This window comes from Pezoporus flaviventris, unplaced genomic scaffold (assembly GCF_033815535.1).
Source record: "Pezoporus flaviventris isolate CSIRO_AGI_PZ_B2104156 unplaced genomic scaffold, CSIRO_AGI_Pfla_v1 ptg000013l, whole genome shotgun sequence".
Taxonomy (NCBI): domain Eukaryota; kingdom Metazoa; phylum Chordata; class Aves; order Psittaciformes; family Psittacidae; genus Pezoporus; species Pezoporus flaviventris.
The window spans coordinates 29,748,818-29,762,744 of NW_026892561.1; the positions used below are offsets into that span (position 1 = coordinate 29,748,818).

The following is a 13,927-nucleotide window of genomic DNA, read 5'->3' on the forward strand; positions in this document are numbered from 1 at the left end:
GTTGGGTTTTATATACTCCAAATTCATTTCACTTATTATAGTAGGTTGGGTGGTTTATGGCCATGGGGGCTGTGGAAAGAGATGTGGAGGAGGACAGTGGGGTGATGCTGTGAACAGGCATGGTAGGGGCTTCTCTGCATGCAGAGCTGCCTGGGAGAAAAAGGGGAAATGTAACCCATGATGAAATTATGGGCCAAATTAGGGAGAGGGGAGGTATTTTGGCACCAAATGAGAGGTGATGCTGGGATAATTCTTTCAGGGCCCTGAAAAAAATAAAAACTATGGGATCTGGAGGCAGATGAGGAGCTGAGGCTGTTACTAAATGTACAAGAATGAACAGATTTTTGTGGTGGTTTCTGTTGCTTTGTGTATTTCTGAGTGTGCAGGAGAATGAGGTGAAGGTCTGGTGGTGGAAACCTATGGGACAGAGGGGGCCAGTTATCCCAGTGATGCTGCAGGGGGATTAAAAATTAGAAATGCCATTCACAATAAAAAAATGTGGGGTTTTTCGCAGAGTTGCCTTCAGGCTACAGTATTTACGTAAAACCTGCCGGTCATCTCTCATCATGTGTTTCTAACAAGATGCATGTTGCTTGGCAATAAAAGCTTTCCAAAATGACTTTTTCTGTATCTTTTGATAGCAGTGAAAGTGATCCTGACATCATACTTAATGTTAGAAATGTCAGCTTCTGTATAGCATGCAAGCTGAATAAAGATCTGGGGTGGAAGAATCCTGTTACACCTTGCAAAAAAGGAATCGTGTAAATAACTCTAAAAGTCTTCTATTGAATTCAAACTCATTACCCAAGTTCATAAAATAGGCACTTTTCTGCTCTAGAAAACTGAGGGAGCCCCTGGAAAAAAATTTTACCATTTAGTTGAATGCTTTCCTTTCCCTGATAAATTATTTGCACTTGGCCTTTTTTTACGGCTCGTGTTTTGAAGACTCGCACTGAATGCAAGTTACCTGGTTACTGTGCCCATACAGGTGGCTGGTGGTGAAGGACTCTTTCCTGCTGTACATGAAGCCAGACTCGGGGGCCATTTCATTTGTCCTGCTGGTGGATAAGGAATTCAACATTAAGATAGGCCAGAAAGAAACGGAAACAAAATACGGGTTGCAGATCGACAATCTCTCTAGGTAAGAAACACAGACTTTATTTAGGCCCTTTTCAGTTTGCTTTGGCTTTTGTTAAATAGGAATCGATGCTGCTCTCCAAGAGGGGTTAACAAGGTGTGCTGGGTTGACATGGTGCAGCTCAGCTTCCTGCAGGGCTCAGAGCCTAGGCCACTGCTGGTGTGTTTACACCTGCTGGGGATTTAGCCTGTAATGCAGATCATTTCAGATGTCTTAATAAGTCATTTGGAGCCTCAGCTGCTGTTTGTCCATCCTTATGGTTATTTCTCAGGCCTGGGGGTGCGCTGCCTGTTGAGTTGCACAGTCTTGTTTTGCAGCAATTGCGTACAATAATTTTCAAGGTGCTCTGTTCCCTTTATGCTTCAAGCAGGGATGTGTTCTACAACCCAGCTGGGGTATTACCGAAAAGACATGCTAGTTCGGATAAAGTGATATTTAATATTTTTATGGTAGTGTACAGTATAAATTCATCTTTTAAAAAATACAGCATTAGCTTGATCCAGCTGCCCTCTGAGCTAAGATGATGCTGTTAATTATATCTCATCTGTTTTTTATTTATTTTATGCTTGGCAGTGCAATCCTGTGGTAGTCACTCAGAGCAGCTCAGTGCTGATGTATTCTTCAACAAACAGAACAACAAATCAAAATCCTTTTTGCTTAAATAAAATATGACTGTTACATGTGTGTTTATCAATGTGTATAGGCAGTGAGGAGCAGCCCAATTAAATATTTATGGCTTCAGCATCCTGCCCTATGCGTCATCTGTTTTACAGGTCATTGATTTTGAAGTGTAACAGCTACAGACATGCCCAGTGGTGGAGGCAAGGCATAGACGAGTTTATTCGGAAACATGGCAAGGACTTCTTCACAGAGCACCGCTTCGGGTCTTACGCAGCCGTGCGGGAGAACACACTGGCCAAGTGGTGAGGACTGTGGTGAGGCTGTGACCAGCTCAGTGCCTTGGGTGCTGTTACCTGCAGCAGGAACAGCACACACCTGCCTGTGGTACCATCTGCCCGATGGGTAGAGCTGTTAGTGCTCCGTAGCTGTAGAGACTGATAATTAGATAAGTGGCAAAAAAAATGAGGTTTCCTCCACCAGGAATGGAACAGCAGTACTGGTGACAGGAGTGCTTTGATCCTGTTACAGCTTTGCATTGCAGCTAAATGCGTTTTGTAACATCAGGTTGCATTTGAATGTGAACATCTGGGCATTTGTTATTGTAAGGATAAAAATGGTATCTTGATGCACATATAATTGGCAGAATGCTTATCAGAATTGATATTTTATCAGAAGATATTCCTGGCTTCAATTTTATCACAGTTTCTAATTCTAGAAATCCTACTTTCTAAGGGGTGAGGTTTTTGTTCTCTGGGTTATAAACTCAGAGTAACATAGGTGCTGTTGAAAACCTCTGCCTCTTTGGCCACTCCCTTCTCCATAGCTCCCTCCCAAAGCTGCTGTGCTGCAGCCTGTCTTGCCTGTGCTCCTCTGTAACCAATCATCGCTTCATGTCCTTCATGCTCTAAATTGCAAGATTTGTCCTTCTTGCTACATTGACAATGCTGATTCTCATTCTGTAGCACAGCATTGCCTTTCCAGGCACCACAAATGTGTTCTAGTGCGAACATCACTCATTGGGTAAAGAACATAATCAGTCTGGTCTTGCAGACTGGCTTTGCAACGAAAGAGAATCAGCAAAAGCAAATTTGGGTATAGTCTAAGGGTGACTGGGCTTCATGCCAAAACAATCACACAAGAAATCCATCCGTCCACAGTGTAACCTGCTTGCACTAAGCCATTCCCAGAATCGCCTCAAAAACTGGATTCTAGCTATACGCAAATCCTTGCGGTGGTCTCATTGCAGCTTCTGCCTCGCAGCAGCTACTGCGCAAGTTGTTTCTGTAAATCTAAACACACACCACTCCACCGTCCTTTCCTGAGAGCCCTACCTAGCTCACACATCAAGCAAACCCCAAGAATATTGTCTGCGGTTCGCAGGAGTACCAACTGGCACTTAATAATCTCTTATTATGCTGTTTCATTAAGCTACTAATGGCAGCATGAAGCTCTCCCTGCATGCTGTCCTGATTTTTGAAATTAAATTTGTGTTTTCTTCTGAGAAGAGAATACAAATGGCATTACACAGAAGCCCATCAGTCTTCAGCTGTGGACTTTGTTTAACAGAGTGGGGGGAAACAAATCTATGTGCTGTTTGCTTTTACAGGTATGTAAATGCTAAGTGGTACTTTGAAGATGTCGCAAATGCCATGGAAGCTGCTAAGGAAGAAATTTTCATCACAGATTGGTGGTTTGTACTTATGTAATTTGGATGTTGACCGGCTGCCTCTCTTGGGATGTTCCCAACAATGCGGCACTGTTTGGAGGCCCTACAGTATGGCAACTAGCCGTGCGGCCAGATGGTTTGGCAGCACACCCAAACATCTCCTTGTGTTGTATTCAAAGGCCTTTTCAGGAAGGTTGGCAGCAAAAGTGCATGCTTGAAATCAACAGCTTGGTTGTCTCCTTCCAGGGAAAGGCCTGAAACTGCATGAAGGCACCACCTGAATTGCAAATATTATGGCTCGAGGTGCTCATCAGGAGTGTAAATTGCTGCAAAGCCCAGGGGCACAGTTTTTTTTCAGTGTGTAAGGGAACAGAATGTAGACACTCGAACACCTCTGATAGTGCTCTTCCCATAGGATCCTGCGTGGGATCCTCCTTTCAGCACCTCCTTGCTGTCTTGGAAAGCCTTATACCAGCATCTTGGGAGGGGTGTGATTTTTGCTTTGCTCTTAAATGAGCCATGCAATGTAGGGGGAGTTTTGTCACCCCTTTGGAGCATGTGGCTGCTTAAGAACATGGCTCTGCCTGCTTCGTAACTAGTAATTCAGTATGTTTATGCAGTGCTCCAGTGCTCTGGTTCCTGTCTGAGGCAGGAACTCATAGCCTTGGGGCAGAGTTTCTTGGCTGGATGATGGCTGTGCCTTGCCTTTGGGGAGGTTAATTTGGTTGAGCCAGGCTGGATCTTGTGGATGGGATAGTAGGGCAGGCTGCCAGAGTATGGCTCAGACCTTCTCTTTAACTTTAGGCACGTTTCTGTGCTCATCTTTGTCCACGTGTAAAATGAACCTCTTGCTACTAAGCCACTGACCATTGGAACTGGGAGGATTAGTTCTTAGGTGCCAATTATTATGTGAAAATTAAATACAAGGTCAGCATTTACATGGGTAAACATGTTTCCTAACATGACCACATATAAACCCAATGCTACTGCATCCCCATGTGCAGCGTCAGGTCACAATGCAAGAGCACAGCATTTCAGACCCATCATCTTTTGCTTAATGTTTTGTTCAGACAATTGTTAAAGTATCTTAGAATTCCAAAACTTATTTGAAACTTGGATTTTAAGATAAAAATCCTGGTGTCAGAACATGTTTTTAGGGTGTAGCTACATGCTCTATCCAAGCACAAGTTCTCGTGCTCACTACAAAAGTAAAGGAATGAAATTCTGCCACCTTGCTTTGCAGGAGTTAGAGGAGATTGCTCAATTATACCCTGTATTCCTTAAAGCTATGAATCACTAAATTGTCCTTTTGAGAGATCATATTGCTTTGTCTTTAGGCAGCCAGGAAAATCCAGCACAAAGCTATGCTACTCAGATAGCCTAAGTGCCAGGAGAGGTGAAATCCCACCTTATTTTTTATGTCTATTATTTCTTTCAAATCTATCTTGGGGTTTTCTTTCATTGTATCTTTCTTTTATAGAGTCTGAGTTTCCTGATTTATACATCACTGTTAAGCCTGGTCTCAGGTGGTGTTGAATACTAAGGCGAATGTGCTGGACGCACCCGCTGCCCTCTATAATGCTCTGTTATTAAAATACAAAGAGCATGGTGTGGAGAATCTATCACTCTGGGACATGAGCCTTTGCATCCATTCTGTATCAACTTTGATTTCTTTGCTTCCCAAGATGATTATTTAGGCCAGTGCTTTGTTTGCAGACTGCACATGACGTGGTATTTTCCACCCCTTTTTTTTATTAGGCTCAGCCCAGAAATCTTCATGAAACGACCTGTTGTGGAAGGAAATCGCTGGCGGCTGGACTGTATCCTCAAGCGGAAGGCAGTAAGTGAGCTCCAGCTGCAACCTTTACCCTGCAGAAAACCCCATGTGTCCATGCAGTTACAGGATCATAGTGGACTGGAGTGTTTGCACCATTTATTTTGGTGGAGATGAGAGTTAAAGCTGGCCAAGCCTCATTTCAGATGGCCTGTTTTGATTTGCTCCCCCTATTTGGGTTTGGAAGAGCTTGGAGGCAATAAGGTAGATCTCTGATTGCTCCTTTGAGTCCTCAGGTTTGGGTCATTTCAGTATTGCATTATGACTGCCCCAGCTGCTGTTGCTATCCGGTGCTCTCCACATGGCATATGTAATTGAGAGGTACAGGAAAGACTAAACGCTTTGTGGTGATTCTTGGTAGGTGTTTTGTACATTGCTATGTTGTGCAGATCCTTTCTGTTGTTACCATGTGTTGTGTGTCTGTGCTGCAGCTGTCAGCCCGACAAGAAAATCAGGGTGTCATTAGCAAAAAGTCACTTGGCTTCATTCAGAGGTTCATGCTATCTCGTGATAGCTACCTCATTGGGTTTTCCATAGCTGACAGATTGCAAAGGTCCTTGCTAAAACTAAACACCAAAGAACTGATGTTCTGCCTGTTCACCCATTGTTCCTTGCTGTAGTAAAGAAGTGCCTGTTGACATTAAACATCATCCTGATGTTTTCCAGCCCCATTACCACTGGTGGAGCCCCTCTTGCTTTTGTTCAGCCTGGGCCATGCTGCCCAAAGCTCTTCATGCTATAGCTCTTTGCTACCATCAGTAATAATAAATTTTAGTGCAGCGTATAAGGCCAAACCCTGAAAGGTTTTTGTGTTGTCTTATTTTTATTTAGAGGGAGAACTTCTGGTTAGAAAATACTTTATTCTTTTGGTAGTTGTTCTTTACTATGTGTATGTCTACTGGTTTTCTTCGTTCCTACCCACCCCTTTCTGTATTCTCATGGCTCTTGTGGCCACTAAGATGAGGCAGATCAGCTGTGTCCTCCCTCCCTGTCCCTTCTCAGGTGGCAACTGGTTATGAGGGCCCTGGTGCATTACTATGGAGAAGAAAAGTGAGGAAAGGGCTTCAGCAAAGCAGGAGGAAAAGAAAATGTACAAATACAGGCATCATCATATTCCCCAGAGCTGGACTGTGGTGGTCAGCTTATTAACAGGAATGTGATAAATATGGTTCGGAGACTAGGACTTCCACTTGCATTGCTGTGTATCTGAGTTAATACATGCTTGTGTTAAGTAAGCAAATGCTTACTGTATAAACTTGATAAGGCTTTTTTCCTTCTGTTTTAATTTTTCCTCTGCTGTTCCTCCTCGAGAAAAAGCTCAGACCTGCTGTTGACCTGATGCCTTTCCTGCCTCTCTTGGTCAGTTCTATGCTGTTACATGCTTTTCTTTCTTGTGCAGCACTTTATGGTATAAGCAAGGATCTGCTAGCGCTGTTTCTCTTTAAGCATTTTCATCTCAGTGAACAGTTCATTTTGTTGCTGGTTGTACTCTGCTTTCCAATAACGCATCTGGATCCAGACTGTAGAGAACATGTTTCATGGAGCCAAATGAGGCAGACAGAGAATCCAAGTGTGAAGTGTTTATGAATGTGAGCTGTGCTTCAGTTGTTCACCCAACCTGTGATAACACCAGTGCTAGGAATGGTAGTTTGCTCCATGTAAGCAGTGAGTCAGAAAGCAAAGCACAGACGGGAAGACTCTTGAACTCTTGGTGTGGTAGAAGGGCAGGATTCCAGGTGGACAAACTGAATTAGGCTTTGACACCCTGCCCTTCCAGACCAGCACAGTCCTCAACCCTCCACATGCCTATTAAAAAATACAATGTTTTTGTGCCTGTTGTTGATTTGGAAGTAGTCATTTTCTGGCAAATGAAACACGGCCATAGGGCATGCCCACTGGGTGAAAGAATTTATCTTTGTCATGTTGACACGATTTTCCTATAAATACCTTGTAAGAGTGAGGAGTGTTTTAAGGTTCGTTTCTGGAAATACTTACCAGATCTTTCACTTGTGGCAATTCTTTGACTTGACAGGATGGTCAGCAAGTTAGTGTCTATGTATGTGGTAAGGCTGTCCTTTATGTATTTATGGTGCTGCCTAGGAGTTCTCTGGGTGCAGTGGAGAGCAGAATAACATCCACAATTTGGAGACTGCCTAAGCTCTCAGAAGCAGCTTTATGGGAATAGGAACTTAAAAGGTTGTGGGAAATTTCAGCTAGCAAACTCCACTGCAGGGTTTTAAATCATGCTGATTTATGGCTACTGAAGGTGTCCCAGTGTGTGACCAGCGTGTGCTGAGGTTTGGGAAGTACTTGGAAGTTTTAAAAGTGCTTTAACAAGTGTCGTTAGAAATCCTACTGTGGATACCATTCTGGTCACTAAAAGACCATCCTTGTAGCACTGCTCATTGTACTCCAGCAGCTTGTTTAGCTCTACCAGCAGAAAGAACTTGTTTACTGGCATTGAGCCGGTTGCATCCCCTTCAGGAGAGAGATGTCCATATAACTGCGCTGGTATTGTCCTGCAGAGGTTTTCAACCACAAGCAAACCCCAGGGAAACATGAAGCAGCAGAAAATTGAGCTTCAGTGGATGTGTGCCACATGATTAAATGTGGAGTGAATCATGTTTGCAAAATCTTACCTCAAAGGAAGTTTAAAAGGGGGTACTGTAAGAATGACTTCTTGTGGGTTTTGGCATAGCTCAGCTCTTGAATCCAGCTACTGAGCTGGAAGGCTTTCCTGAGAAGTATGGGTCCTTGCATGCTGTGGGGTCACCATGGTTTCTCCTCACTTTGGAATTGGACTGTATCCATTCATATACCTGCATAGCATGTTTTTCTCTTCTTTTCTGACAGCAACAAGGAGTGAGGATTTTTGTGATGCTGTACAAAGAGGTGGAGCTTGCCCTAGGTATCAACAGTGAATATAGCAAGCGGACGCTTATGCACCTCCATCCAAACATTAAGGTAATTCTGCATCGAGCAGCTGTATGAAAGACATTTGCATTTGTTTATTCTTGATAGTGCTGACCTTCACACCGAAATGAGTGTGAACTGGTACAGTGGTAATAGTCTGAGAAGACATAGAGTGATTACCACATCTGGCAATTTCATTTCTTTTGTTTATAATTGAACATAAAATTGCTTAGTTTAGACTTGCCAAAGCAGTTATTCATCTAATTTACAAGAAACATATTTCATGTGAGAAGCTAATAGGGTTACATCAAATGGAAAGTTACAATTTGAGAATGTCTCATTTCAGCATTTCTGTTCAAATGTAGATGACAAGAGTCAATGCTGGATGTTTGAGTTCCCATCATAGAATCATAGAATAGTTAGGGTTGGAAAGGACCTTAAGATCATCTAGTTCCAACCCCCCTGCCGTGGGCAGGGACATCCATAGGAAAATACCCAGTACCAGCAGATCTCTGGCAGTACCAGCAGGCTCCAGGTCCAGCTGGGCAGGGGCCAAGGGGGCTCAGCATTTTGCATGTGCTACTAACAGAAAGGCACTCCAAAGAACGGCAACACAGGTGATGGCTAAGGAGTCATGCCAACAGGCCAGGTGAGCTCTCACCCACAGCACTGTGTCCTGCTGCGTGATGGAGCTTATGAACCATAAATGCATACTGGAGCAGGTGCAGGAAGATGATCAGGTCTTCTCAGAGGACCTGAGGACTTGTTCAGCCAGCCAGGGAATGGATAACTACACGGTATGAGTGTATACTGTCAACAGTGTGGACAATCGTAAATGAACAGTATTTCACTGTCCTGTGCTGTTACTCTGCTGTGCTGCCACCAAGCAGAAAATGAGTTGTGGTAGACAAACCAGCAAATAAGGCTAGATCTAGTCTCTTGAAATCAGAGATGTACATTTTAATGAGCAATAAGGTATATGTTATGCATGAGGGTGGCTAACAAACTGCTAGAATAATAGATTTATTGTCACTTGATCAGTTGTCACAGTGAAGGGAAGCATCTATTCACTGTCATCTTCTCAGCAAGACTGGAAGATACATGCTAGCTGTGTAACAGGTTTTGGGAGCAGCCAGGTGAAACTCTGTACCTTTTTTTCCCAGGAAGCTGGTCTAATGGCTCTAACAAAATATATATACTGTATACTTAGACACAGAAATTACTTTGTCATAAACATGTCAAAAAGAATCTCGTAAAGAAATGCCAAGTAACTTGCTGGGGAAAAAAACAGCCAACTTCTCATTTTACTTATGTAGCAGCAACAACCAAAGTAGTGAGTCAGATTGCCAATATGTTGTTTTCTTTAGGAGCAGGCTTGTGTTTGAAAGCTCAGCTGTTACAGCTCTACTGAAAGCATGATTTTATTTGTTGCTGTCAAGTTCCCTTGACCATTGTCCTCTTACGAACACTATTGCTATCCCAACATCAGTGACAATTGCTGCTCGGGAATACCTACATTATGAGGAAGCACCTGCCTGCCAGTAAGGCTGAGCCCAAGAAATGGGGGAGTCATGTATCTTCAGTAATTAAGGGGTCTGTGTGGATGCATCTTTAAAAACTCCAGTGTCTCCCCATCATTCCAAGCAGCCAAAACCAAGCTGGGCAGCTCTGGCTGGAGGGATGCAAATTGAGTTGTGACACTGAGCTTGAGTGCTGACTTTTCTCCCCAGGTGATGAGACACCCAGACCATGTGTCTTCCTCCGTGTACCTCTGGGCCCACCATGAGAAGCTTGTCATTGTTGACCAGTCTGTGGCATTTGTGGGTGGCATTGACTTGGCATATGGCAGGTGGGATGACGACGAGCACCGCCTGACAGATGTGGGCAGCGTGAAGCGAATGGTGGCAGTGAAGTCAGTGTCAGCAACTAACCTTACAGTAAGTGAGCTTACTCCAGCTGGTGGCCATGCTCAATATCTGCGTGTCAGGTTTGCGGTGGGAGTGAACAGGCCTTGTCCCCTTCTAAGCATAGGGCTGGGTTTAGGAGATTTAAAGAGGCATGGTAGTGGGAAGGAGAAAGTGTCTGAGCATTGAATGACTCCTGAGGGCTCGATGCTGGCCAGCTGTTACTAGGGCACATAAACAGCTGAGCTTCTGGAGCTTGGAGCAGCAGTTACAGTTTGAAGGCTGCTTTCATGCTCAAACTGCTATAAATGCATGGTAAGCATTTGCAGAGTGCCCTGAACTTCTGGATACTTGGGCCCTTGGCAGGTGCCTTGCTTGCTGAACTTTCTGCTAACCTGGGTCTGTATGTAACAGCATATCTCTAAAATTTCAGAGAGGTTTAGGTTTATGAGAATTTTAAGGGGAGTAGTAATCTAGAGTAAATTTATGGAATCATAATACTGCTAGTAATACTGGGTTCTGTTGAGTGCCTCCTCAGTACAGACTCCCTCTCAAGCATTCCTAGTTCCCACTGACATACGTCCTTGTCACAGGGCAAAATTTGGCTCATGGTTGTTTGAGTATTGATATTACATGATAAGCTGTAATTAATGGGTAACCTGTCCAGACATCACCTGCAGCAATGTTTTGTGTCTTTTAAGTCTGCAGCAGAGTCTGAACATGTTCCCCTGCAGTCACAAGCTCTGTCCCCCGAAAGCCCCTTGTTCCAGAGAAATGCTGATGATGCCCCAGACACATCAAAAATGAAAGGAGTAGGAAAACCCAAAAAGTTTTCAAGGTTCAGTATTTACAAGCACCTCCATAAACACGGCATGCACCATGCTGACAGCGTCAGCAGCATCGACAGTGAATCAAGTAAGTAATGTTTTTTAACTAAACAACATAAATAAAGCGTGAGTGGAGGTGGGTGGGTGCCTGTGCATGCAGATTCACATAATTTCTAGGGTAACGTGTTCTTTTGTAAGGAAGGAAAGCTGATGAATTTCTTAACTCTCCGAATAATAACTGTTGTCAATACATAAATTTGTGTCACTGCAAAATGTACAGGGAAAGTTTTGATTTGAGTTTCATTAATTAGCAATTGTCATAAATCATCAGATGACATGATGTAGTGTACATGACACCTAATGTTTATATTGTTGGAAAATTGACTCTTTCATTTTTCAACTTGTGTTTATTGTAACAAGCAAAACAGTTTCTGAATATGATTATCTCTCATAGGCCAGTGTTACCTAGGTTTAAATCAGTTCACTTAAATGGAAGTATTCACACTTCACCTGCTTACTAGAGAGGAGATACTATTCAACAGTTGAATATTTGAACACAGCTTTTAATTCTCCACATTAAAAACCACTTCAGAGCTAAAATTACATTTTGTTACTGACATTTGTTCTAGCATGAAGTACTTCCTGAAATCTGTTCCCTGAAGTCCTCCGTTCTTAAAGCTGTATATTGGTTGTGATGGGAACCTACTTGAGTTTCCACCAACCCCTGCAGATTTTCCTCCTGCCTCTGGCCAGAGGAAGCCTTGGTGGAGCATTGTTTGCCTTGGTTGCAGTTGGCTCAGGACATATCAATGGCTTCACTGCTTCAATATATCTGGTTTAAAACCAGCTAGGTCTTGAATTTGGTCCTTTGCCTATTGGTCACTTGTAGTTTCAGCAAACTGACATCTTGTTTGAGCTCCTGACATGCAAGGTGTCTTCAGACAGGATCCAGGCACCAATGTAGTTGGTTGACGTGTGTTTTTGCTGTGAATAGAGCATCTCGACTTCCTGCAGGTTACTATAACCCCACTAGAAGTCAACCAAATATAATCCAGAGTTTAAAGCCCCATCTGAAAATCTTCCATCACCACAGTGAATCCAAACAGGGGCTCACAGAGCCTCGGGAGGGTAAGTGGAAGAAGGCAGAGGTGCCTTCAGGCTTTAGCTGCTGATGTGCTTGTGTTATAACTATGGTGAGAGTTAGGTTGAGTGCCAGGATCAGCCTTTGCTGCTTGTTGATTTCCCAGCATCTTCAGCACCCCTCTGAGGACATCCTGACAGAAGTCTTCTCCAGAAGCTACAAAAACTGTAGCATAAATAAATAATAATTATAAAAAAAACCAACCAAACAAACAAAAACACCACCCACAACAGCAACAAACCCTGAACAAATCAACATTATTTGCAATAACACCACGGAACAGTTAAGGAAATAGCTCTGATTCTGGCCTATGATTATTTCAGCAGCTCTCATCCTGCAAAGGAAGGGGCTTGTTACTGGAATATGGAACTTCCGCAATGGGTACTTCAAGTTAAACCTAATGCAGGAAGACATGCAGGGAAAGGACACAGCAAAGTGTCTGCTGACAGACCTATGTTTGGTTGGAAGACTTGGGCCTTCCCTTTTGTCCCTCATTGAAGTCAATAAAAGCATACTTAACTGAGAAAGGATTTTCTCTTAACTACTGTCCTGTCCTGATCTCTGGACTGATGTTGAAAGGGCCTGTTTCAGTACCTCATAGGGATCCCGTTGAGTTCTGATATGGGGTGAGGGGCAGTTACTTGGCATCTTCCTCATGCTAACGTTTTCTGCTAAGGCCTTAATTACCAATTGTAAAATACTGGTTACAAAGTAGTGGTAGGTAACAAGGAAGAGAAGCATTTGCTTTGTGGAAATTAATTGTGGTCTCCCCTGCGGTCACCTCATGCTCATTCGTGAGTCAGCATACAGTCATCAAAGCTCAGTACATGAAGTGTGTTTTAGCCACACAGCATGTCCCACCCATTCCCATTTGAGCATGCTGAGTCAGTGATTCCCCAGCTCCACCTGGACTCTCACTAGAAACTCAAGCTTCCTGATGCAGCTGTGATGCTTACCTGCTGCATGGTGTTTCTGGCATGGCTTGGCTTAGCTCAGCGGAGTTACAGCAGTGCTGGCAGGGCTTGCTTTGTGTGAACCAGTCTTGTTGCACTGCTGCCAATGTGTATTTTGTTGACTGTTGAAAGGGGGTTGTGGTAAGGGGTTTTCATGCTTACCTGTTAATGTGGTTGAGTTAGAAGGCTTCTGCTGCTAGCCTGTTACTATGTGATTATTTCAGTAGTATTTGGTACAGTAGATGAAGACTGCTCTCAGGGTCAGTAAATAATGCTAGTTAAATGTTTATGGTCTAGGCCAATGTTTTTGGTTTCCTTAAAAATAGAGGGAAAAAAAAATTCACTCTGCACCAAAATATGCGCTGTAGAAGAGGGATCCTGTTAGGACGGAATATTTTAGACTATTTTTAATCACCAATTTGGAATTCAGAATCCATTTGTTTAACATGTAAAATTGTATGAAAAGATGGCATTGTTACTTGGAAATACAAAATAAAACATTAGTGAAGGAACATGATTAAATCATTTCATTCTAGTTAATAAAGACTAGCTTCTGTCAGATGAGATATACCCTCCTACAGAGGCAAATTTGTAAATACTCCAGCAGGGAAGTTGGAATTACTTCATTATTATTGTAAGATATATTAAGTGGATAATTTATTTAATGTTTCTGTACATATATCCACTGAGGTCAGTCACAGCTGGGACTGGACTGCCACATTTAGGTGTCATTCATTGGACTGTGGAAAAAACAAATGATTATAGGGTGAGTTTTTCAGTGTAGTGTATGGAGAATTTAGCATCTGCTTCTTGTTTCCATAACAGACTCCTATATATAACTAGTTCTGATGGTATAACAAATTCTAAAATAGGGAAGAAAAAAATACTAATATACATCTTTTGAAAGCATCAGGAAGAGTAGGGAGAAAT

The 13,927-nt window shown here is 43.0% G+C and overlaps 1 protein-coding gene across 4 annotated transcripts in view; it reads left to right on the plus strand.

Moving 5' to 3' along the window:
- Positions 1-13,927, plus strand: part of PLD1 (phospholipase D1) — a 72,216-nt gene that overhangs the window by 40,512 nt on the left and 17,777 nt on the right. For 3 of the 4 annotated variants that reach the window (XM_061452558.1, XM_061452562.1, XM_061452559.1), the window contains 8 exons: positions 989-1,141; positions 1,912-2,061; positions 3,366-3,449; positions 5,184-5,265; positions 8,113-8,223; positions 9,903-10,109; positions 10,778-10,991; positions 11,918-12,031. In XM_061452558.1, coding sequence (XP_061308542.1) covers positions 989-1,141; positions 1,912-2,061; positions 3,366-3,449; positions 5,184-5,265; positions 8,113-8,223; positions 9,903-10,109; positions 10,778-10,991; positions 11,918-12,031 — 1,115 coding nt within the window. The remainder of the gene's footprint in view (positions 1-988; positions 1,142-1,911; positions 2,062-3,365; positions 3,450-5,183; positions 5,266-8,112; positions 8,224-9,902; positions 10,110-10,777; positions 10,992-11,917; positions 12,032-13,927) is intronic. The other variant, XM_061452561.1, reaches the window with a different exon arrangement.